The sequence below is a fragment of the Choristoneura fumiferana genome, chromosome 25 (genome assembly GCF_025370935.1).
Source record: "Choristoneura fumiferana chromosome 25, NRCan_CFum_1, whole genome shotgun sequence".
NCBI classification, from domain to species: domain Eukaryota; kingdom Metazoa; phylum Arthropoda; class Insecta; order Lepidoptera; family Tortricidae; genus Choristoneura; species Choristoneura fumiferana.
In genome coordinates this window covers 14,556,218-14,582,849 of record NC_133496.1, presented here as the reverse complement: position 1 = coordinate 14,582,849, position 26,632 = coordinate 14,556,218, and the positions used below count along the sequence as shown (strand labels likewise).

The 26,632-nt window shown below is 44.2% G+C and overlaps 1 protein-coding gene across 3 annotated transcripts in view; it reads left to right on the top strand.

Moving 5' to 3' along the window:
* LOC141442398 (uncharacterized) overlaps positions 1–26,632 on the top strand; it is a 37,223-nt gene that overhangs the window by 3,362 nt on the left and 7,229 nt on the right. Inside the window, exons 2-7 of one of the 3 annotated variants that reach the window (XM_074107374.1) lie at positions 2,002–2,184; positions 2,268–2,525; positions 2,609–2,949; positions 3,031–3,242; positions 5,428–5,496; positions 20,302–20,423. In XM_074107374.1, the coding sequence (XP_073963475.1) occupies positions 2,002–2,184; positions 2,268–2,525; positions 2,609–2,949; positions 3,031–3,242; positions 5,428–5,496; positions 20,302–20,423 (1,185 nt within the window). Of the gene's footprint in view, positions 1–2,001; positions 2,950–3,030; positions 3,243–5,427; positions 5,497–20,301; positions 20,424–26,632 lie in introns of all 3 variants that reach the window. The other 2 variants (XM_074107372.1, XM_074107373.1) reach the window with 2 other exon arrangements.

Sequence of the window (26,632 nt, the reverse complement as noted above, 5' to 3'; positions counted from 1 at the left end):
TATATATATTTTTTTAATTAAAAGTGAGGCCTGATCATTGATATACCTACATCATACCTACCATTTTTTTAAAGAAGAAACCTACGCCTAACCTATACACAAACATATTAATACATTCACTCTTAATTACTTCTTAATTTCTAAGTATTTCCCAAGATACATTTTGTAACCAGTAACTTAATAGACCACAGAATAATTTATTTTCCCAATAATTCGGGTAACAGTGGAGCAGCTGGCAACACAATTCGTCACGCACACTAGCATCCTTGCAAATTGTCTTACACCGTTCTTACGCACACTACAATATTGAGTTGCCGCATTCACGAACGTTTTGTTTTTAGTTAGCGCGGTATCTAGTCGAGCGAGCGCGCGAGACCAATCATTCATCTAAGGATATGATAAAGATTTTTTTTTATTTGACTGGATGGCAAACAAGCAGATGGGTGTCCTGATGGTAAAAGATCACCACCACCCATAAACATCTGCAACACCAGGGGTATTGCAGAGATGCATTGCCAACCTAGAGGCCTGAGTCGGGATACCTCAAGTGCCAGTAATTTCACCGGCTGTCTTACTTTCCAAGCTGAAACACAACAGTGCAACTTTATTTGTAACAGAAATTAGTGATGAAAACATTAGTGATTCCAAGTTGTTAGACAAAAAGGCTTCTGATATTTCAAACTTTCATGTAAAGTACAATTCAATAGAATCTGTCAATTTTCTACATATTTAAGACACCCTATCGTGGGCACACTTGATTATATATGTCCCTGTTGTTGCAATTATCATCTAAAACGAATCAAAAAAGAATAATAGTCACATCACAAAGCCTTAGGCAGCCCGGTGTTCATATTAGTAGGCTGGAAGTGTTTATAGGATTGTCAGATTCTATTGAATTGGAGTTTATCTGCCATAAGACTCACTTATCAGGTTGTGCACTATAGTCAACGCCATAATTCATGAGACTAAATTGACAATTCATTGTGCTCAAATGTTGCCACAGTCAGGGTAGTGCTGTTCGTGTTGATATAATAAAACATTACGGCATTGGGTTCTAGTGATATTTGTCCATTATTTAAGGTGACAATATCAAATTAGTTTAATAATTTACTTTGCAATGTAAGATATCATTGTAAGAAGTGCAAATACGAACCAACAAGAATTATTTCATTTATTGTTTCGATTGGCCTCACCTTAAATCCACTTTATTTATTTTATATGCGCATGATATCATTGCCATCCCCAAGTGCGCAGTGCGCTAACTGAAGTAATATTTTCATCACTATCTTCAGAAGAGACGCCATTTTGTCACCGGTAATGTGTCGCGATTGGCAGGGGCAGGGGGACTATTACGAAATTCTAAAATCGAAGTTCGTATCATACCACCCCTCTCACTCTCGTATTGAATAATATTAACGTCAGCAGGACGGCAAGATACGAAGTTCGAATTTTATACACTTCATAGTATTATAGGCCCAGGGGCGGAACGGGACATTCGTCGATTTTTCACTTTAAATCGTAATGGATCTTAAGCCTATGAAACGATTCACGGATCGGATCACATGCTCTTGAATCAATCTCAATTTATAAACCTAATAAATACTACTTATAAAAAATAATATCTACCAGTTTTTCTTCCCTTATCCAAAATAATACTGAAGAACCTTACAAAAACAAGTAGGTATTTAGTAGTTTATCTATTCTAAAGATCTCGTTTTTCTCCATGAAAGTGACAATTGCACCAACAATATTCCCGAAATTGTACAATAAAATGCCACTTAGCACACCATTTAGTCGAATCGACACTGAATATCGATATCGGCTACATCACTATTTAATTTCGTCGAACCCTGGTAACCCTGTAAGTGTCATTGGCTTGTCAATTTAGTCTCACGAATTATGGCGTCGACTATAGTGTCGTTCGTGCCATGTTGACAAATACTGCGTTGTGGACTAACCACACTCACCTAGGCATCTCTTTGTAACATGACAATTGATTAGACGGTGGTGCGCAACGTGGGGTCCGGCGCGACGCTGGTGAACGGCGCGGCCGTGAGCGTGCACGCGCTGCGGCACGGCGACGAGCTGTCGCTGGGCGGCCGCCGCCTGCGCTGGGAATACGACCACCCGCCGCGCCGCCAGGGGGACCCCTTGCCCCAAGGTACGAGCTGTCGCTGGTACAAGGTACGAGCTGTCGCTGGGCGGCCGCCGCCTGCGCTGGGAATACGACCACCCGCCGCGCCGCCAGGGGGACCCCTTGCCCCAAGGTACGAGCTGTCGCTGGTACAAGGTACGAGCTGTCGCTGGGCGGCCGCCGCCTGCGCTGGGAATACGACCACCCGCCGCGCCGCCAGGGGGACCCCTTGCCCCAAGGTACGAGCTGTCGCTGGTACAAGGTACGAGCTGTCGCTGGTACAAGGTACGAGCTGTCGCTGGGCGGCCGCCGCCTGCGCTGGGAATACGACCACCCGCCGCGCCGCCAGGGGGACCCCTTGCCCCAAGGTACGAGCTGTCGCTGGTACAAGGTACGAGCTGTCGCTGGGCGGCCGCCGCCTGCGCTGGGAATACGACCACCCGCCGCGCCGCCAGGGGGACCCCTTGCCCCAAGGTACGAGCTGTCGCTGGTACAAGGTACGAGCTGTCGCTGGGCGGCCGCCGCCTGCGCTGGGAATACGACCACCCGCCGCGCCGCCAGGGGGACCCCTTGCCCCAAGGTACGAGCTGTCGCTGGTACAAGGTACGAGCTGTCGCTGGGCGGCCGCCGCCTGCGCTGGGAGTACGACCACCCGCCGCGCCGCCAGGGGGACCCCTTGCCCCAAGGTACGAGCTGTCGCTGGTACAAGGTACGAGCTGTCGCTGGGCGGCCGCCGCCTGCGCTGGGAATACGACCACCCGCCGCGCCGCCAGGGGGACCCCTTGCCCCAAGGTACGAGCTGTCGCTGGTACAAGGTACGAGCTGTCGCTGGGCGGCCGCCGCCTGCGCTGGGACTACGACCACCCGCCGCGCCGCCAGGGGACCCCTTGCCCAAGGTACGAGCTGTCGCTGGTACAAGGTACGAGCTGTCGCTGGGCGGCCGCCGCCTGCGCTGGGAGTACGACCACCCGCCGCGCCGCCAGGGGGACCCCTTGCCCCAAGGTACGAGCTGTCGCTGGTACAAGGTACGAGCTGTCGCTGGGCGGCCGCCGCCTGCGCTGGGAGTACGACCACCCGCCGCGCCGCCAGGGGGACCCCTTGCCCCAAGGTACGAGCTGTCGCTGGTACAAGGTACGAGCTGTCGCTGCACCTCCACTTTAATTTCTTGGTTTATTTATAGCAACTGATTGCTTCAGGATAGCAAGCACTGCTGTCAATGACTCCTATTATTATTATTATTATTACTATTATCAGTCTATTCTGTCCCACTACTGAGAAAGGCCTCCCCCGATATGTCCATTGCTCTCTGTCTGCTGCATATAAAGGCCAGTCCTTCAAGAAGTCGTTCAGTTCATCCCGCCATCGCCGTCTAGGTCGCCACGTCGCTTTCTCGAGTTGGTGGGCTGGGCGTTCACTCGGTGGTTATCTTGGCCCACAACTCATCCGGCATGCGGCAAACGTGGTCAGCCCAATGACTCCTGGTAAAAGCAAATTATTTTGTGTTCTTTTTGGTCCTGAATGGGGGTTGCCACAGGTATTATTACAATAATGACAACTTGTTCAAAAAGTTCGTTTTACATAATGTGGAATGGATAAGAATAGTAAGTGCAAACAAATTTTAGTAAATATAGCTCAGGTCAATGAAAGCGGACAGAATAGCATCTAGAGTTTTTTTGTTATTTCGCTTAATACTGGCTTGGAAAAACTTTTGTTCAGATGAATCCTGCAAGAAACTCAAAAAGGCTTAATTATTTTTCATGAAACCACAACCTCTATGTTAAGTTTGTTGTCTGATAACGTTATTCGTAATGGACAGTGCCGGCGGGCGGATCGGGCGGGGGCGGCGCGCGGGCGGCGCGGCGCGGCACGCTGGCGGCGGCCCCGCGCGCGCCCGACCGCGAGCTGCAGCTGGCGTTGGAGCTGAAGCACCGCGCCTCCATGCCCGGTCAGTACACACTGGGGGCGGGCGGGGGCGGCGCGCGGGCGGCGCGGCGCGGCACGCTGGCGGCGGCCCCGCGCGCGCCCGACCGCGAGCTGCAGCTGGCGTTGGAGCTGAAGCACCGCGCCTCCATGCCCGGTCAGTACACACTGGGGGCGGGCGGGGGCGGCGCGCGGGCGGCGCGGCGCGGCACGCTGGCGGCGGCCCCGCGCGCGCCCGACCGCGAGCTGCAGCTGGCGTTGGAGCTGAAGCACCGCGCCTCCATGCCCGGTCAGTACACACTGGGGGCGGCGGGGCGGCGCGCGGGCGGCGCGGCGCGGCACGCTGGCGGCGGCCCCGCGCGCGCCCGACCGCGAGCTGCAGCTGGCGTTGGAGCTGAAGCACCGCGCCTCCATGCCCGGTCAGTACACACTGGGGGCGGGCGGGGGCGGCGCGCGGGCGGCGCGGCGCGGCACGCTGGCGGCGGCCCCGCGCGCGCCCGACCGCGAGCTGCAGCTGGCGTTGGAGCTGAAGCACCGCGCCTCCATGCCCGGTCAGTACACACTGGGGGCGGGCGGGGGCGGCGCGCGGGCGGCGCGGCGCGGCACGCTGGCGGCGGCCCGCGCGCGCCCGACCGCGAGCTGCAGCTGGCGTTGGAGCTGAAGCACCGCGCCTCCATGCCCGGTCAGTACACACTGGGGGCGGGCGGGGGCGGCGCGCGGGCGGCGCGGCGCGGCACGCTGGCGGCGGCCCCGCGCGCGCCCGACCGCGAGCTGCAGCTGGCGTTGGAGCTGAAGCACCGCGCCTCCATGCCCGGTCAGTACACACTGGGGCGGGCGGGGGCGGCGCGCGGGCGGCGCGGCGCGGCACGCTGGCGGCGGCCCCGCGCGCGCCCGACCGCGAGCTGCAGCTGGCGTTGGAGCTGAAGCACCGCGCCTCCATGCCCGGTCAGTACACACTGGGGGCGGGCGGGGGCGGCGCGCGGGCGGCGCGGCGCGGCACGCTGGCGGCGGCCCCGCGCGCGCCCGACCGCGAGCTGCAGCTGGCGTTGGAGCTGAAGCACCGCGCCTCCATGCCCGGTCAGTACACACTGGGGGCGGGCGGGGGCGGCGCGCGGGCGGCGCGGCGCGGCACGCTGGCGGCGGCCCCGCGCGCGCCCGACCGCGAGCTGCAGCTGGCGTTGGAGCTGAAGCACCGCGCCTCCATGCCCGGTCAGTACACGAACACTTAAACGATGACTGGAACGATGACTTGATGGGTAGTGAAAAGTTTCTGGAAGTTAATATACATTGGAAAAATGTTGAGAATGAAAATCATGTTTCTTTTTATATTTTTAGTAAAATAAATTACACTAATTTTATATTATGATTATCAGCATCAAGCACTGGCGGCAAGCAAGTGGCGATAGTACAACCGCAGAGACGAGACACTAGTAATCAAAATGGTAAGTATATTTATGTATAAAACGTTTTTTTTAGCTTGAACTAAAATGGTATTTTATTTCAGACCTACTTAATAGAATTAACCGTTTAGGGGCATACATGTCGAAATGTCAGAAAGTCCAGGTGTCACATTGTCCATGGTCAAAAAGTCCGAAGGATGAAACGTCCTAGTGTCTAAAAGTCCTAGCGTCAAAAAGTCCATGGTCAAAAAGTCCGAAGGATTAAACGTCCTAGTGTCTGAAAGTCCTAGCGTCAAAAAGTCCATGGTCAAAAAGTCCGAAGGATGAAACATCATAGTGTCTGAAAGTCCTAGCGTCAAAAAGTCCATGGTCAAAAAGTCCGAAGGATTAAACGTCCTAGTTCTGAAGGCCTGAATCCCATAATGTCTCATTGTATAAAGATGTGACTAACAAATAATACTGAAATATAACTGAAATAGATTAGAGAGCTAGATTGCTCATCTGCATTATTTCCAGTCTAACACCCTGAGGCCCATTCTCGGTAAGATCCAAATGCATCTATGATGGTTCGTACATGTCGTATCGAGTCAACGCGAATTGACCAGCTGGTCCAGTCATGCAGATGGACTGGGGCCTCATTCTACATTGTCTCTTTCCATATTGTTATCGTATTGTCTACGTAGTGGCAGCTCTTATTGACTTGACAGTAAAGGCGATCGAGGCGAAAACAATTCCATTGAAATAGGTGTAAATAAAACCAAAATAGAATGAGACCCCTGGACTCTCGGACATATGGACTATCCGACATTAGGGCATTATAACCTTCGAACTTTTTGACAATGGACAATGTGACACCTAGACTATCGGACATATGGACTATCCGACATTATAACCTTCTAACTTTTTGACAATGGACAATGTAACACCTGGACTCTTTGACATATGGACTATCCGACATTAAGGCATTATAACCTTCGAACTTTTTGATAATGGACAATGTGACACCTAGTGTTACGACCTCCGAATTGCTTTCCTTGTTCCCACCAAAAGTCCAAGTCCAAACATTCCTTCACCATGGCTGAACAGAGCCCGCCATCTAGCGAGGTCATCGCACAATTATCTGGCGCGCATGCGCTGTCCTGAAGTCACGTGGTGCCGCCTGAAGACCGTAGCTCGACCAATCCCGACCGGCGCTGCAATCGTCGCAGCCATATTTTCTGCTCTCGCTACAATTCTGTACAAAAAACCGACGTGCGCGCGTGTCTCGTAAACAAAAATTGATAGTGAGAGTGGATTCCTCCATAAAAGAAGACTGTGTGATCCGGCTCTCGTCGCTAAGGACAAGCGACTAGCGAACAGCCCTCTGGTGAGTCCTCCCGTCCAGTCTTTTCCTTCTTTCTGCGGGTTGGTTGTCGAGGCATTCCTCCTTCTAGAACCGGCTTTCGAGAGGTACCAAGCCCTCAAGCCTGGCATAAACATTTGTGGTCCTATCGAGCTCGAATCCCCTTTGGAACTGGGTTCAATTTCGGAAGAAAACTCCAGTAATAAATACATACTTAATTACGTTAATTTATACTTCGCAACCTTTTATTTAGGTAGGTATTTGCTTACCTAGAAACAAAACAAAAACAAAGCGTGTGCTCGGAATTGCCGACTTAAGGGCAACACACACAGAGAGCGGGCGCGGGTCGTGCGCGGGCCCGCGACGGGCGTATTTGCATGGCGGTATATGGAAGCCTTCACACAGAACGCGGGCGCGGGCGCGGGTCGTGCGCGGGCCGCGCCGTCGCCCGTCGTCACAAACAGCGCGCGGGCCGGGCGCAGTTACCAACTCTCAAAAATATTTATCCCTAAAACTTAAGTTAAAAATCCCTAAAATTGCTATAATTAATTGGAAATCCCCTAAAACATGTTAGTATAGGTAGTGCCACAAGAATTGAAGTGAATGATTACACACACAGCAACATGTCGTATAATGACATCAGGCAGGATTGTAAGTTTGATATACTTACCATTCAGTATTTTTTTTAATTTTCCACCCATCGGCTTACTTACATACAAAAAATCTCTACTTTACGTCTATGGGAGGTACCCACAAAATGTTTTTTTTTTTTAATTTTTCATTGTACAAGTATCATTTTGTCGGGATAGTTTTCATTATATATCCGTGCAAATATCAAGAAATAATGTGAAATATAAGAAATACAAAATAAATATAAAAAGCAAAACTTCCCAAAAATCCTTAAAAATACCCCATCCCAGTTATTTACCCCCTAAATTTGAGGGGAAAACCCTAATTTGGCAGCCGTGCCGAGCGGCAAATGGCCGGTGTTTGTATCGCGCCGCCGCTTTGACACGCGCCGCCTCTGTCAAAGGATGCCGCGTGCGATTTATGGCTTTGCCTTCGCACGCGGCGTCCTTTGACAGGTAGGGTTGCAACGATATATCGAATTTTTGATAGTATCGATAACTTTGACTCCACAGTATTGATATATTAGCATTGCCTATCTACAGTGTTACTGGGCTACCGGCACCCAGGCTTTTTTTTAAGGGAAGTTAAAGATACGCTATTTCTGTAACTTAACCATTACATAAATTTAAATAATAAAGTAAAATCCACACTGTTAACTTTCTAATAAAAATATAATTGTCAGCCATGTACAGCTAATTAAATTGACAAGTACTATATATAAGTAAATATTATAAATGCGAAAGTTTGTGCGTGTGTGTGTGTGTGTGTGTGTGTGTGTGTGTGTGTGTGTGTTTGTTTGTTACTCCTTCACACTAAAACAGCATTTCAATGACATTTGGTACGTAGATAGCTGGAATAACATAAAGGCTACTTTTTACAACCTTTTATTTAGTTTCACCTGTCCCGTTGTCTGTCTGTCCGTCTGTAGTCAAGTTCTGCAAGTATATTTTGACCACTTCCAGTAGTCAGATTGACTTGAAATTTGGAATACTTATGTAAATTGTGTAACAATACAATAATCTGGTAGTGACATCCTGGTAGTTCAGCCAGGATCGTCTCCGCAGCACGGAACTCTTCAACGGTTAATAGCATCGACTTGAAATATGGTATGCAAATGTAGTTTGTGTGGTTGCAAGACTGTCAACAAAAAGTACAGTCACAAAAAAAAGCTTTTATTAAAAATGTTTTTTTTTACCAAAACTTGCAAGTTAAATTTGACCCACTTGCCGGCATCCGATTGAGCTGAAATTTAGCATGCATGTGTAAATCGGATGACAATGCATTATTATTATGTCATGAAGCTGATCTGATGATGGAGCTGGAAGGCAACCATAGGAATCCGGTAATTAAATAACGCAACCGCATCGAGTTTGGGCTCGTTTGATTCGTCTTGATGAGTACTTTGGTCGGGGTGAATATGCGACCCTCTAAACAGTTAAAAACAAAATTAAAAGAAAAAAACCGACAAGAGCCTATCGGACACGCCCAAAATAGGGTTCCATAGCCATTACGACAAAATTAAGTAATATTTTTCTAAGGATTTCGTATTTTATACGGAATCTCCCAAGTTTAAAGTTGAATATTTCGCAAACAAATTACTGAAACGAAAAAAAGACCTATCCAACGATACCCCACACTGGCCACACTATAGGGTTGGATGAGAAAAAAATCACCCCATTACGTCTATCGGAGGTAGCCTAAAAAAAATTTTTATTTTTTTTATTTTTTATTGTACCATTTTGTCAGCATAGTTTACATATATCCGTGCAAAATAACAGCTTTCTAGCATTGATAGTCCCTGAGCAAAGCCGCAGACGGTCAGACAGACAGACAGACAGACATGGCGAAACTATAAGGGTTGCGTTTTTGCCATTTTGGCTCCGGAACCATAAAAACCTTTTTCAAAACAAGCTTTTATTAGAAAAAATAAATGAACTAAAAAGGAGAAATATATATTGTTTTTTATTCGACTGGATGGAAAACGAGCAAGAGGGTCTCCTGATGGTAAGAGATCACCACCGCCCATAAACATCAGCAACACTAGGGGTATTGCAGATGCGTTGCCAACCTAGAGGCCTAAGATGGGATACCTCAAGTGCCAGTAATTTAAGTATCCATATTCAGTCTCTAGAACTTTAACTATCTACACACGCTTTCTTATAATGACGAGTATTTAATTAGTAGGTACATACATGTAACTTACATTTATTTTTCCTTTTTAGTTTTCTAATAAAACCTTGTTTTTAAAAAGGTTTTTCCTTTTAATTTTATTATATTATCCCGATATTTCCACGGGATAGGGATGAGCCAGACGTCTGGAACGGATCGCGTTGAAACGGTCGATAGTATCGATTATCGATCTTTTAATTTCCGATATAATTAATTTTACCAGGCAACAGTGCACTGGCGGTCTGAAAGGTTGGGTTACGTGAAAAAAAATGTTGATAACTAATTAGATAAATATTATAATTAATTAATGACATATCGTGTAGGTACAGTCAACGTAATAAATAAGAGATCACTTTTGTACCTTGGCACTTTAACGTCAAATGATGAAGTAATAAACAAAAACCGGCCAAGAGCGTGTCGGTTTTTTTTATTTCGATTATTTATGCTGGCTCGTGCTGAAGCACCGACTTCGAGCTAGTAGGTACACCTAGGAAAATATTTTGAAGGGTTTTGTAGTCGGTTCCATTTATTGTTATTTTTTTTTATTTGTTTGGAGTCGGTTTTACTTTTTTGTTAACCACATATATCTCGCGGTACTGTAATAATTCTGTGTCGAGTTGACAAAAATGTATCCATTATAAGTTTACGTAGATAGTGTAACTTTATTACTAATAGTACATTACTGCAGAGGCCATGAAGTAAGGGACGAGTTCGGGGTAGAATAAAACGAGTCCAGCAATCCCTGTTCTGGCCGAGGCTTGTATAGTGCTTTTCTCAAACAATGTGAGGAAATATTTCATCCATCCATCCATAAATCCATCCATCCATCCATCGCATTAACGCATACATTTCCGAGCATGTTTGAGAAATAGTACATTACTGCAGAGGCCATGAAGTAAGGGATTGATGGACGAGTTCGGGGTAGACGGCAGAGTCGTAGACGAGGCCGGATAGAACGAGTCCAGCAATCCCTGTTCTGGACGAGGTTTGTATAGTGCTTTTCTCAAACAATGTGAGGAAATATTTCATACATCCATCCATCCGTCCGTCCGTCGGTCCGTCCCATCCATCCATCCGTCCATCCATCCATCCATCCATCCGTCCGTCCATCCATCCGTCCGTCCATCCATCCATCCATCCATCCATCCGTCTATCCATCTGTCCGTCCGTCCGTCCATCCATCCATACATCCATCTGTCCGTCCGTCCATCCATCCGTCCGTCCGTCCGTCCGTCCGTCCGTCCATCCATCCATCCGTCCGTCCGTCCGTCCGTCCGCCCGTCCATCCATCCATCCGTCCGTCTGTCCGTCCATCCATCCGTCCGTCCGTCCATCCATCCATACATCCATCTGTCCGTTCGTCCGTCCATCCATCCATCCGTCCGTCCGCCCGTCCGTCCGTCCATCCATCCGTCCGTCCGTCCGCCCGTCCGCCCGTCCATCCATCCGTCCGTCCATCCATTCATCCGTCCGTCCGTCCGTCCGTCCGTCCATCCATCCATCCATCTATCCATACATCCATATATCACATCGCATCGCATCGCACTATCGCAAATGCTTACAGAGTAGTGGTGGTTGGCTGTTCGTAATTTTTCCTTTGTCAGTTTAATCTTAGTAAGCAAATTTAAAAAAGTAAGAGCAGCGGACAATAATGGATTTTCATACATACTTCATGGCCTAGGCCAAGAAGTTATGTAGGGAGGTGGTAGGGAGCCATAAATGAGAAGCTTCATGTCTCCATTTCGTGACATTAACGCATACATTTCCGAGCATGTTTGAGAAAATAAATTATTCTTATTCTTACAATACAATACAAAGACTCTTTATTGTACACCAGACATAGTAAGCGATACAGAAAACAGATACACAGAAAAAAATATTACAAGGTGAGCAATAGGCGGCCTTATCGCTTAAGAGCGATCTCTTCCAGGCAACCTTTTTTACAGAAAGAAGTAAGGACTAGTTTACAACAGGTGGTGCATCAAAAGTAGATAAGAAAATTTAAACGTAACAGCAATACATCTACGAATACATACATAATTATATCGTACATATAATATTCTTATTATTGGTTCTAGAACTGTTTTCATTTGTACTCCAAAAGTCGCCAGATAAACCATTTTTTTAGTCAAAACTTTTTTTTGGTCGCTAATATTTAAGCAAAAGCCGTCTTCTAGGGATAAAGTCACTAAACTGGCAACATTGATAGCCGCTGCGGGCCCGTCGCGGGTCCGACCCGCGCTCTGTGTGAATACAACGAACCGCGCGGCTCCCGCGGCGGACACGACCCGACCCGCGCCCGCTCTCTGTGTGTGTTGCCCTTTACTTACCTACCTATGTCCGTGTTGTATTTTATAAAGAAACTTAACAAAATACCTAACTACTTAGTGAATTTCATTTTGTCTATGCATAGGAAGGTAGGTACGTCATATTTTACTTATATAACTAATTAATTAGTGACAAATGCTTCGCATAATAAGTAGGGACTTAAATTGTTCCCGAATTTAAAGGATTTTCATGTTCATTGTTTACCTTACTTAAGTATGTACAAACTTACGGCTTGCATCTACTTAGGTATTATTCGAACAATAAAGAAGGATTGAAGTCGTTCGCGTAAACAAATATTCTCATCTGTAAATATAGTGATTCGTTGCCTGCGAACAACAAATTCCCTATAAACAGGTATAAACACATACTTAAGTATCTATAAGTTGTGTTCGTCGCGCGATCGGTCGGTCGCTTTGCTAGACCAAAATGGCTGACGAAAGTGCTTTAAAAGTTACAATTACGAAACGGGAATATGTTTTTCGTACAATGCAAATTTTATATGATTTGTCGCGGGAAGCCCAAAATGATAAGTCGAAAATCAGTGCATTCAAGGCTAGGTTTTCACGTATTGAGTCTTTGCGGGAAGAGTTTTTGGAGGTTACACAGGCAGTCAACACACTAACTTTAAAACTAAACCCCGAAGAAAACATTTGTATGAAAAAATTAGAAGCGTTTGACGAATTATACTATGCGGTACTGAGTGCCGCGGAGTTCTTGATACCAAAAGTTGTTAGCGGCAGCGGCAGCGGTGCGGCGGCATCGCCTTTGATCGGCACGGGCCGGCCGGCAATGATACTTATTGCGATAAACCGAGCGCTCAAGCTCGCTTACCGCGAATCGAATTACCGAAATTTGATGGCAATATTGAATGTTGGCAGACGTTTTACGACACTTACATATCTCTGGTTCACGAAAATAATAATACAAGTGCTATAGAGAAGTTTCATTATTTAATCTCATGTCTTAGCGGGGATGCGTTGTCAATGGCTAAGGGCGTCCCGGTGACCGCAGACAATTATTCGATTGTGTTTGAGGCTCTGGTTGATAGATATCAAAATAGAAGAATTTTAGCTGCAAATTATCTTGACAAGATCTGCAACTTTCAACAAGTGAAAGCAAATAATTTTTACGAGTTACGAAAATATACAAATTTATTAAATGAATGCGTCAACGCCCTTAAAGCCATGAAACTGGAAAATCTAGGTGAATTTGTGTTGTTCTATCTCGCATCTAGGAACTTAGACTCCGATACACGAAAACGGTTCGAAACACAGAATAAGGTACCTGTACCTACATTCGTTGATCTGCTAGCCTTCTTGCAGAGCTATGTCAAAATTATAGAAGCAAGTGAATCAAATACGTCAATTAATAATAATAGTAGCACCGGTGCACAGCTAAAAAAGAGCGCCAGGCCCATGGAGTCATGGAAATATAACTATAAGTCAGCAGCGCTGGCCGCTCACGTGAAATCTATGGAATGTTTTGGTTGTGGATTGGCGCATTCTATTTACAAGTGCCCGAAGTTTTTAAGTCTTACTTCAGCTGAGCGGACCGATTTTATTAAAAGGAAAAATATGTGCGGAAATTGTTTACGACCAAACCATAGTGAAAAGCAATGTTTTTCCCGTACCAGCTGTGCGATATGCGGAGCTAGACATCATACGGCACTACACGGGGACTCCGTTAGTCCGACGACGGCGGCCGGGGCCCGCGCTGATAGTAACTCTCAGAACACCTTCCAGGCCACCCAAAATCATCACCAAGCATCGGACATTCGCGATAACTGTTATTTTATTTCGGGTCAGGAGGGTTCAGTTGTAAATCCAGAAAATGCGGAAGTATCGGATGTCAGTGCGAGTAATGCGGCTATAGGTATGTGCGCGAGCGTAGCCCCGAGCATAGCGACAAGCGCCAATAGCGGTACACATCTTGAAAGCGGACGCGGGATGGTCTTGCTGGGCACGTGCTCGGTGCTCGTGCGCGGCACTGATGCGGACAGCCCGCCTATGCTGGTGCGCGCGCTCATCGACAGCGGCGCGCAAGATTGTTTTATGACGGCGACCTGCGCGAAGCGCTTAGGGCTACCTCTTCGCAAATGCAACGTCGCGGTAGCCGGTTTAGGACAAAATACGGTTCAACAGCAAGTGATAGGTATAACGTCATGCGTAGTACAACCGCGGGACGCGAGCGAACCGCGTTACAATATTCAACCGATCGTTATGAAAAATATCACAAGTAAAATGCCTGCAGTGGAAGTACCGGAATCGGTTCGACAAGCTTATCAACATTTGAATTTCGCAGACAGTGATTTTGACAAACCAAAAGACGTGGATCTCTTGCTCGGTGCCGAGCTATTCCATAACATTTATGACGGTCAACGTGTGGAACTGGGACCTGAACTGCCGGTAGCGTTACACAGCGTATTTGGATGGGTGATTACTGGAAAACTAGGTACGAGTTGCCAACCATTACCGGTCACATCCCTTTTTGCATCAACCTTGACTCTCGACCAGGTAGTTAAACGGTTTTGGGAAGTTGAAGAACCACCCACCGTAAACGTGGGTAATCCAGATGATGAAAAATGTGAGGAACAATACTCTAAGTTAGTATATCAAGAACCGGACGGTCGTTACGTGGTTCCGATATTACTAAAAGAACCACGCGGAACTTTAGGGGAATCGTATAATCAGTCGTTTTCTCAATTACTTGGTTTAGAAAAACGTTTAAACCGTGACAGTCAATTAAAGCAGGACTATGCAGATTTCATGGAAGAATACGAAGCGCTAGGTCATATGCGTCCGATTAATAAAACTGCGGAAAAAAGTGGTGAATATGTTATTCCGCATCACTGTGTGCTACGTCCGGAAAGTCAGACCACTAAACTTCGAGTAGTGTTTAACGCGAGTGCAAAATCAAGTAACGGCACTTCCTTAAATGATATGGTTTATACTGGCCCTAAACTACAAAATGACATTATAGATATTTTGACTAAATTTCGTCTACAGAAAATAGTTTTCACAGCCGACATTTGTAAGATGTATCGACATATTGAGTTGCGCCCCGAAGATCGAAAGTTGCAGCACGTTTTATGGAGAAAATCCCCGGCTGATCCAGTACGCGAGTTCGAGCTTAACACCGTGACGTACGGAGTGAGCAGCTCTCCGTATTTAGCTATTCGTACATTACACCAACTTGCTAAAGATCATGGTGCCCAGTGGCCAAGCGCAGCTAAAGTTTTGCTGAACGATACTTTTATGGACGATATTACCGCCGGTGCTCCGACTGTGAATGCAGCTATTGAACTAAAAGACGAATTAATTGAATTGTTAAAGGCGGCAAAATTCGAATTGAGGAAGTGGAGTAGTAACTCTACACAATTCCTGACGACAGTACCATCGGAGCACTGCCAGATTCCAAAATCATTTTGTGAAGAGAGTAATGAAGCTATCTTGAAGGTACTCGGAGTCCAGTGGGACCCCACAAATGACTTATTTACCTACGCGACAACCGATTTTAATCCGATATGTACTAAACGTGCGATTCTTTCCAATGTCGCTCGAATTTATGACCCCCTTGGATGGCTAACACCGTTAGTTCTCCGAGCCAAACTCTTGCTACAAGCTTTGTGGCGTCATCAATTAAGCTGGGATGAGACGATTCCTCCAGGATACGCAAAGGAATGGCAAGAGTTCGTAGCAGACTTGAAGCATTTGAGTAAAGTGCGACTACCTCGTCAGGTAGTGCCATCAAACGTAACTAAAGTTGAGCTTATTGGATTCTGTGATGGATCATCCACAGCCTACGGTTGTTGTGTTTACCTCCGTATAGTAACGGACTCGGCTATTCAGGCTTACCTTCTCATTGGCAAGTCAAAAGTCGCTCCCCTTAAGCCCTTACTGTGAATCGAATCGAGTTATGCAGTGCAGTATTACTGGCACGGGTACTTAACCACATGCGAAATTTACTTAGTAGTGAACTGAAAATAAATAGAATTGTAGCATTTACAGATAGCACAACGGTTCTGTCCTGGCTTAATACTGAGCCACATAAATTAAAGACATTCGTATCACATAGAGTAGTCAAGATCACCGATGAGATTGCTGTGGAAAACTGGCGTCACGTTTCAACTCGAGACAACCCTGCCGATCACTGCAGTAGGGGTCTTAGTTGCTTGCAGCTGTTGGATTGTGCCACCTGGTGGTCTGGTCCAAACTGGTTAACTGAAGACACGTCATCTTGGCCCACTCCAGATCAATATCCGGTGACAGACGTCCCGGAGCTTAAGAATAACCAACATGTCAGTCACACTACAACCAGTACTGACGAAAAGACGCTACTACCTATGTTAACGGAGAGATATTCACAATTGTCTCGTCTTCAACGCGTGGTAGCATGGTGTCTCAGGTTTATAAAAAACGCTAAGAAACCAGCAGACAGACGCATTAATTCGGGTTTAACTGCCGATGAGCTTCAGCAATCGCTCTTGACTTTAGTTCGCCAGGAACAGAAATCATATTTTGAAACGGAACTAAAAACTATCCGAGCGGGAAAATTATGTAGTCGAGCGGTCCAAAAGCTCAATCCAATCCTAGACGAATCAGGATTGCTGCGAGTGGGGGACGATTGCGCAATGCGCTGCTGCCAAGAGCGGCTGTTCAGCCATTGCTTTTACATAAAAAATCGTCGTTATCGCGGCTTATCATAGACTCCTATCATCGCACCTACTTACACAGCGGTCCAAGATCTTTGCATTCTCTGGTGCAACGAAAGTTTTGGATACTCGGGATGCGCAATGCGTGCCTTGCTTTAAGGCCAAACCTATTGCTTGTCAACCTTTAATGGGTGATTTACCCAGTATAAGAGTCCAGGCGGCACGTTGTTTTCAGAATATAGGAGTAGATTTTGCAGGACCCTTCACGTTAAAGGAAAGCAGAAGACGCAATGCTCGGACATACAAAGCCTATGTATGTGTTATAGTTTGTCTAGCGGTAAAGGCTATACATTCGGAACTGGTAACTGAATTATCAACTCCCGCGTTTCTAGCAGCTCTCGATAGATTCGTATCGCGCCGCGGATTGTGTAAGCTCATCATATCAGACTGTGGAACCAACTTCGTTGGTGCGAAGCACTACTTCCATGATGTGGCTCAATTTATGAAGGCGGGAAATAGAGCTATAGAAACCGGCCTATCAGAGCGTGGCATTACATGGAAGTTAAATCCTCCTACTGGGAGTCATTTCGGTGGAATTTTCGAGAGCGGTGTGAAATCGATGAAATACCACCTGAAGCGCGTAGTAGGGACTCAAGTCTTCACCTTCGAAGAGTTTTCGACCGTGTTGACGAAGGTCGAAGCAGTGTTAAACTCACGCCCGCTTTGTGCGGTTTCGGTTGATCCCAATGAAGTAGACGTGCTCACTCCCGGTCATTTCTTGGCTGGAGGGCCTCTTGTAGCTCTACCAGAGCTTCAATTAGTTGACACTTATGTGCCCCCTCTATCTAGATGGAAAATGCTTCAAAAGCTGACACAATGCTTTTGGCGCATTTGGCATTTAGATTACTTACATACATTGCAACAAAGAGTTAAGTGGTGTAAAGGTCAGGCTAACATTCAAATCGGGGATATCGTGATGATTGTGGAGCAAAATTTACCATCCTTAGAGTGGCCTATTGGTAAAGTGGTAGAGTTGCACCCTGGCGCTGACTGCGTAGTACGAGTCGTCACTCTCCGCATAAAAGGAGGGTTATTTCGTCGACCTGTGTCAAAACTTTGCCCGTTACCCGTTGAAAAATAGCTGTTCTAATTATGACGATTTAATTTTTTAGCTTTTAAGTTAGACAGATTTAGGAACTTAAGTACCTACATCTTATATATATTTTTTGCTTGATTAGGTAATATTCTTTTCATAATTTTGATTAAGTACATGTAGTTTCGAGCACACTCTTCTGTGTAGTTTTTTTTTATGAAGGTTTTTTTTTCTAGCCGTCCTTTTACTTTTTTTTCTGAAATCTCTCGATGATTTCAAGTGGGGGGAAATGTTACGACCTCCGAATTGCTTTCCTTGTTCCCACCAAAAGTCCAAGTCCAAACATTCCCTTCACCATGGCTGAACAGAGCCCGCCATCTAGCGAGGTCATCGCACAATTATCTGGCGCGCATGCGCTGTCCTGAAGTCACGTGGTGCCGCCTGAAGACCGTAGCTCGACCAATCCCGACCGGCGCTGCAATCGTCGCAGCCATATTTTCTGCTCTCGCTACAATTCTGTACAAAAAACCGACGTGCGCGCGTGTCTCGTAAACAAAAATTGATAGTGAGAGTGGGATTCCTCCATAAAAGAAGACTGTGTGATCCGGCTCTCGTCGCTAAGGACAAGCGACTAGCGAACAGCCCTCTGGTGAGTCCTCCCGTCCAGTCTTTTCCTTCTTTCTGCGGGTTGGTTGTCGAGGCATTCCTCCTTCTAGAACCGGCTTTCGAGAGGTACCAAGCCCTCAAGCCTGGCATAAACACCTAGACTATCGGACATATGGACTATCCGACATTATAACCTTCTAACTTTTTGACAATGGACAGTCAGCGTCATATAGTACGTAGCAGTCAAGATCACTTAATATTTGGAAACATACAAAATAGTCATTACCAGTGACTCAGTCAAAGCGGTCAAATTGTTCGAGACATCCATCGTGTACAAATATACCGGAGCACGCCCGTCGTCAAATACTTTATAACATTCAAGCCGACATTAGTACCGTAGCAGCCAAAGTATCCAAAAGTATGGGACACCACAGAAAAATTTACTTTATTACATACCGTATAAGGTCCAATGATCTAGTTAGCTAGTCATTCTTAATACAACGTGAACGATGTTCTATTTTCAGTCTCTTGGTGCAAAATGCACATGTCATTACCTTTTTAATTAAATAAAAACTCTTTATATTGTAATTATACTGGCCAATTCAAGCCATATTTAAAAGGAAATCCGTTAATCCTAAATTCTGACAATGTAAATAAAAATGTGAAAAAAAGGCGTCAGGCTTCAAATGAAAGAGACGGAACGATCACTGACAAGTTGGTACTCTTTTCGGTGATTGTCAAAAACGAAAAGTCGAATCTTATTACGTGTTACCTAATGTTTTTTCGCACTCAACTCGAGATTAAACCTTAAACCTTTTAAATAAAGCTCAGTTTTCTAGTGTGTCCCATACTTTTGGACATTATGGCTGCTACGCTACCAGTGGTGATGTGCGTGCTCCGATTTATTTGTACACGATGGATGTCCTGAGCAATTTGATCGCTTTGATTTGGTCAATGTTAATGACTATTTGGATGTTTCCAAGTATTTGGTGATCTTAACTGCTACGCACTATATGACGCTGACTGGACAATGTGACACCTGGACTCTTTGACATATGGACTATCCGACATTAAGGCATTATAACCTTCGAACTTTTTGATAATGGACAATGTGACACCTGGACGTTCTGACATTTGGACATGTATGCCCCTAAACGATTTTTCGATATGTGTTGTGGCGTGAGGATAAAGTTCAGTCTGGCTTTCGCGCGCCGCTTTCAGCTATCAGCGCCATTGGCCTAAGATTTGGAGCCGCTAGCCACTTGTTGTGAAAGCGGGTTTAGGATCAACCACACCGGTGCTCAAATTGTGGTTCGATTTATACTGTGGCAGCGTTTTTTATGGTGATCTGCATGGTAGATAAAAACTTGATACCTACTTGGGGGAACACCCAAATACTCCGAAATATTTAATTTCGTATTCGCTAATTCCGTTTTTCAAAACTCCGATTTTCACAATTACTAAGACATAATTTCGATTACTTAAAAACAAGTTTTTTTTTTTCGAATTTCAAAATATCGAATTTTTTAATATCCGATTTTTATAACCCCGAAGAATGAAAAACACGAAATGTTATTGGCCCGAAGTACAGTACTCCGACGATCAATTTTCCGAACTGACATCGCTAATTCGGAAATATGTCATTCGGCAAAATAAACTTTGTTCGGCATTTTAGTAATCGGAATTCGTATTTTTGACATTTCGGATTATCAATGAGTCGGACTGCTTATTGTTCGGTGTATTTAAATTCGGAATTTTGAAAATCGTAATTTCAAGCTACATATTTTTCATTTTCGGATTTATAAAAATCGGTTTTATGAAGAATCGGAATAGTCATATTAGGAGTTTTAAAACATTCGGAATTATATAAATCGGTATTTTGAAATTCGTGATTCCGACTTTCGGAATTTAGTTTTTCGTATTTATGTTGAGTACCCGCGTTTTTGGTGCGTTAAGTGTCGTTTTTTGGGCATCAGCTTGGTCGATATATTGTAAGGTGTGGTTTTAAATTACGAATGTTTCCTTCAGACAGCGCGGTGGCGGACGCGGCGGCGGCGCGGGGGGCGGCGGGGGGCCGCGCCGACAAGCGCGCGCGCGGCTCGCTCGCGGACGCCCCGCCCCAGAGCGCGCGGCTGAGTACGCCTACCAAGGTGATCCTAAAAGCCTTTATGTACATACAGCTCGTTGATAGGAATTTTCTTGAAAATCAGGCTAATTGTCTTTCATAGAGCTGTACACAGCCCGCTGTATACGATAATTGGATTTACTGTCATTCGGTGCAAATGGAATATCGTCCACTTGAATTGATCATTTTGAATTTGGATCAAAATAAATATAACCCTTCCGAATCCAGCCGAGTATGAAAAGAGTTACGGCTGTACAATTCGCATTATTGGGTTTGATTGTAATGTACATAGGGAGGTTTGTTTGAATAAAAGCCCGATAGATGTCGCTGTATCGGTCTCGAACGAATCCTACATCGCGCTGGCAAGAGTTTTCTTGCACTGTATATAAGGCCTGTAAATTGGAAATAAATTGTCATTCGACCAGGAACCGTGTATTCATTCACGCCTCGAACATGGTCCTTCGAACCGGATTGGTGCAAGTGTCACCAATAGTGTCTTCAAAATAGGCGTGTTTTTGGCCGCGGCATCACGTGGTGACTGATGAAGGTCACCGAGGATTCGCCACCACCGGAGCAGTGGAGTCGTCGGCTGGGAAACATCGGTTCCAATCATCGGGACTGACGAAGCAACCATAGACAAGCTGGATGGACGTCGGATCAAGGAAGGTTTTAAGTGCAGTGTTAATTGTGGATTAGAAGAAAGAACTGTGAGTACTGTCATCATTAATTAATTCGGGCGTGTCAATGTCAAATCGAGACTTAGAAAAAATAGTGTATTTCGTAGTTTGAATTTTAGAAGTGTTTATTTAGGACTTAGAATAGTTTGAAGAAAAGTGCAAAGACGGGGAATCCATGCCGAATTTCCATTTGACATAAGAAAAGTCAAACACTTGTAAAATTTTATGAAATTTTTTGGGACTTGTAAATTTTACGGATTTTATAACTTGTGATTTTGAATGAGGTAGTAGCCGAGTATTGTGCCTAAACAATGGAAGGTAAAATTAATATACAATTGGATGTATTTGAACGAATCACCAAAGCGTACACAAACTTCAAACAATCACCAAATACTTGGAGACTCGGTTGGAGAGTTTAGAGAAGTTATGGAATCAGTTTTCTTCGGTACACACATCATTAGTTGAAGGATTAACGCACACTGGTGTAGCAAAATCAGTTTATGGCACAAAGGGTATTTATGACGTAACGGATGAACTGTACATGGATTACAAATGTGCTCTGAAAACTGCAATTAGTAAGTTAATACCACAACAATACCCAAGTTCATCGAGCTCATCATCACCGGCTAGCAAATCATCACAAGTAAATTTACCAAAGATTACCATTCCCATATTTTCGGGCCAATATACAGAATGGATGAGCTTCAGGGATCTTTTCATATCACTCATTCATGATAATGCAGACATTGACAACGTACAGAAGTTACACTACCTCAAAACTCATCTCAGAGGAGAAGCGGAACAACTTTTGCGACATGTACCCATCACTAATGACAGCTACCAGGAGGCTTGGAATCTTTTAAAGCGGCGGTACAACAACAAGCAATATCTCGTCAACTGCATTCTGAAGCGATTTTTTAGCCAAAGGAGCGTAACGTCTGAATCATCCAATGCCATCAAGGAGCTGTTGGATTTAACAAACGAGACGTTAAATTCATTAGTTAATTTAGGTATTGACACCGGGTCATGGGATATCATAGTAATTTATATTGTTAGTCAAAAGTTGGACTCTGAGAGTAGGAAACAATGGGAAGCGGAAGTTAGCAAACTAGTCACTGCCTCAGACCAATTGCCAAATATCGAAAAATTCAGAGAATTTTTGGAAACAAGATATCACTCGTTAGAGTTTTTAGATTCAAAGCCTAGTTCAGCATTTGGTCAGAGACAGCGAACTGAAACTCACAGTTTTAATTATAATGTTGAAACAAACCCGATTCACGCATTGCATATTACTCAAATGTCATGTGATTACTGCAAGCAGGATCACAATATTAGGAATTGCAAGGAATTTATAAGCATTGATTTTAACAGCAAGCGTGACTTTGTCCAAACTCACGGGTTGTGTTATAATTGTTTACGTAGTAATCATTCCGCAAAGCACTGCAGAAACACCGCGTCTTGTCAAATATGTCACGGGAGACACCACTCGTTATTGCATTCAAAGAGTGAGGAACATGTAACTGAATCAAACGGGTCAGTTAGTAATCAGGTTGTTAGTCAATTCAATACAGTCAAAGCATCAGAGGAAATCAATTCATCCACATCCACAAATATAGCGAGTCATTTCGTGAAAGGAGTAGCGCAGGAAGTTCTACTAGCCACAGCTATGGTTAAAGCTGAATCACGTAATGACGGGGAATATCAGCTCTTAAGAGCTCTCGTAGATCAGGGGTCTCAGGCCTCATTTATTTCAAACGCGGCAGTTCAATTACTTGGACTGAAATCCACACCAACCAAGGGGATTATTTCAGGGTTGGGGGGTGAACAGGACCTTATTTCGAGGTCCAAGGTAGAGTTAAAAATCAGTTCACGTCTCAATCCAGGTTGTGTGTTCCAGGTGTCAGCATACGTTCTCGACAAGCTGACTGCATATTCACCTTCATCTGTATTTTCAGTCACTTCATGGCCGGAGCTGAAAAAGGTTGAGCTTGCGGATCCAGAATATCACACTGCTAATAAGATTGACATCTTATTAGGGGCGGAGGTGTACAGTAGGATTATCGACAATGGCATCATCAAATGTCCTTCAGGGTCACTCGTAGCACAAAATACCACCCTGGGGTGGATATTGAGTGGGCAAACAGACCCACTGGAAAGAGTTACTTGCAATGTAACAAGCATGCACACAAGAGTAGAGCCAGTAAAACAAGTTTGTACATCCTTCAAGGAAAAAAAGGTAGAGTCCTGCAACAGACCAGAGACGTTTCACTTCCTGAAAAAGGAGTTGCAGGAGGACCAGCATCTGAAACATAACAACACAGAATTATTAATGTCTAACGAAAGTATAAATAATACACCAGAAGTTACACACAAAGTAAAAGGGATCCAAACGAAAAGTTTATACTTAACTCATCAAACAATCGAGTCAAACGACGGAGAGACAGGTAAAATATATATAAGCATCAATGCATCGCATGCATGCAAGGAAGAGTTGTTTAGAGACACACATGAGTCTTCAGATGATACACGTCGGGATATAAAGGGGTACATAGAGATAGAAACAGTCGAAGTAGAGCAATTGTTACTAGCAAATGAAAAATTAAAGCACGAATTAGATAAAAGATATGACAGAGAAAAAGAAGCAACTGAAGCAAAGAAGCAATTATATGATCCATTGGAACAGATTATGATTAAACTGAAGTCTGGTAATTCTAAAGCAAAATTTGAGCAAATATGGGAAGATAACACAGGTCTAAAGGCAAAGCTAGAAGTAATAAATAATGTTTCGGAACTTACCTTGAGTCGAAGCCACGAAGAACTCACGTACGTTGCTAATTTACAGTTGACATCTGCACCTGTAACAAAAGAAAAGATAATCACAAAACATATTTCAGAACTGGACGACGCACAGGGATCATTAGCGCCATACACGACAAACACTCACCTTGTAACTACTTACATAGGGTTAACTAAAACCATATCATACCGCAAAAGATTGCTAAAAAAGCAAAAATCATCTCGGATTCATCTTCTGAAAGAAATCATAACTATAGCGTTAATAATCTTATTCAAGAATTGTCAAAACAAGGTGTTCACAGGAGACATAATTAGGATATTTATCACAGGAGTTAAAGTCAGTAAGTGTACTTACCTCACCTGATCCATAGCTGGGTGACGAGCGCGCTGGGCGTCCTGATGGTGGGCGGCAGCAATTCAGTATCACTTAGGTGATGGTTCCTTAGATTTTATTCTTTTACTAGACCACTTTTGTTTATTTATTATTATTATTAATTTCGTTTACAATACACATAGATGCAATAATGAAAGGTGAATTCAATTCGAGAACTAGGTATTCATTGGTTTGGTATTTAATTCATATTTATTTTGGGTATTCGATAAACAGTCTTCATTTAGGGTAAGTAACTGTGAAAGAACACCCTGGAGTGGACAAGGTTACGCAGGTTGTTAAAATTTATTCTACTCAGAATTGTTCTTTTTTACAACTAGGTAGTGTGTTATAGTTGTATATTATTTGACAAAGAGCCACGATTGTTTTATTTAATGTTTTATGTTTATTTTTTGGTTTTTAGTCACTGGATGCAGATCTAACATTATTGTAATTAGTTGCAGAGATAGGTGTCCAAACTGTATTTAGGTTTGAAGTAATTTAGTTTTTTTTATGTCTCGGTAGATGGTGCTGTACTTGTTTAAAACATGCTAACGTTAGGTCGCTTTAGAATTTATTTATTTGATGTTAATTTTTGTATGCAGGAGAAAGAGAGAAAGAAAGATAGAGTTAAGAGTTCAATTATATAAAGTACAAACACAGTACCGACTTTCATTGGCCTGTAGGAGTTTGTCCATGGTCCATCGAATCGGATTGCTGAAGTGGTGTTAGTTTAGTAGTTCAGTGGGGTGTGAGCTACTCTTCGCATCGTTCCCATAGTGTCAGTGGATCGCTGTCCAGAGGGAACGATTGAGAGGCATCAAACAGCGACGGTGGTGCCATCAAGTGGTAGCCAAGCTGAATCACAACCGGGTTGTGTTGCCAATAGAACAGCGAAGAGGGCGCTAGTGAGCACGTCACAGCAGGTCAAAGTGGAAGTTTTTGGTGCATTGTGTTGAGTGAGTTGTCAAAGAGCAAACTGTAAGTACATTGATATTATTTGGTACGCGAAGTTCAACCCTATTATAAAGAAGTTCAAAACTTTAAAATTAGTGGAAGTTCATCAAAGCAGGTTCAACATTTTCAACTTTATTTCTATGGAGTTCTAGACTTAGTGTATTATAGAATTAAAATTAACTTGTAAAATTTAGATGCAGTAGATTTGGGACTTAGAATAGTTTGAGAAAAAACGAAGGTACGGGGAATCCATGCCGGATTTCACCTAAGTCCCAATAATTTCAAACACTTGTAATTTTTTTCAAAAAAATAACATTACATTTTTTCTAAGTGTTTGACAGGTATCTTTAAATTTCGTTTTAATCTGAAGATTGTTTACATTTTGTCGTTTTAATTTAAAGTTGTGATGTGACTTGTTCGTTTGATTAAGCTATTTTAATTTAATATTGTAACAAAATAGTCTGTTTGGATTTTACTGTTTGTTCAAAACATGGAGTCGTTAATAACTTTTCAAAATGATTTTTCGAATCGCATAACTAAGGCAAGAATTAATTTTAAAAAGACAAGTAGGGAACGTATAACCGAACGTTATGTGGAAGGCAGGTTACAGTCGTTGGAACAGTTGTGGCAGGATTTTAGGCAGGGACATAAAGAGCTGCTGCAAAAAGTTGATTCCAAATTATTAAAGGATGAAGAGTATATAAAAAATGATGTTTATGAACAAACAGAAGATCATTATATGAGTCATATGTGTGAATTGAAGGATATTTTAGAAATATTTAAAGTCAAAGTTCAACCAGGTCAATCTAATGTTAACAGTGAAGGTGGGAACAAGTCTTCTCTCGTCAAGTTACCGAAAATCAGCATTCCAATCTTTTCAGGAAAATATACAGAGTGGCCTACTTTTCGAGATTTGTTCGTATCTATGATCCACAGTAATAAAGATTTGGATAACGTTCAACGGCTGCAATATCTGAAAGGTTACTTGACCGGAGAAGCTGAGCAATTGATTCGGTACACACCTGTCACTGACGCAAATTATGAACAGTGTTGGAAACAATTGGAAGATCGCTACAGTAACAAAAAGTATCTTTCACACTGCATTTTGAAACGTTTGCTCAGTCAACGTAACTTAACTAACGAGTCAGCAAGTTGCTTGAAAGAGTTAATGGATACGTCATCCGATTGTTTAAGTGCGTTGCAGAATTTAGGTATCGATGTTTCGACGTGGGATATAATTGTAATCCACCTACTTTCACTCAAACTAGATGCCGAATCTCGAAAGCAGTGGGAATTACATGTAGCAACTGATGTGTCATCAGATTCGTTGCCGACGTTCAAAGAATTCCAAAGGTTTTTAACCAATAGATATCGAGCATTGGAATTCATTGAACCGAAACATGTAAACAAACCAAACACATTCAATTCAAAGGT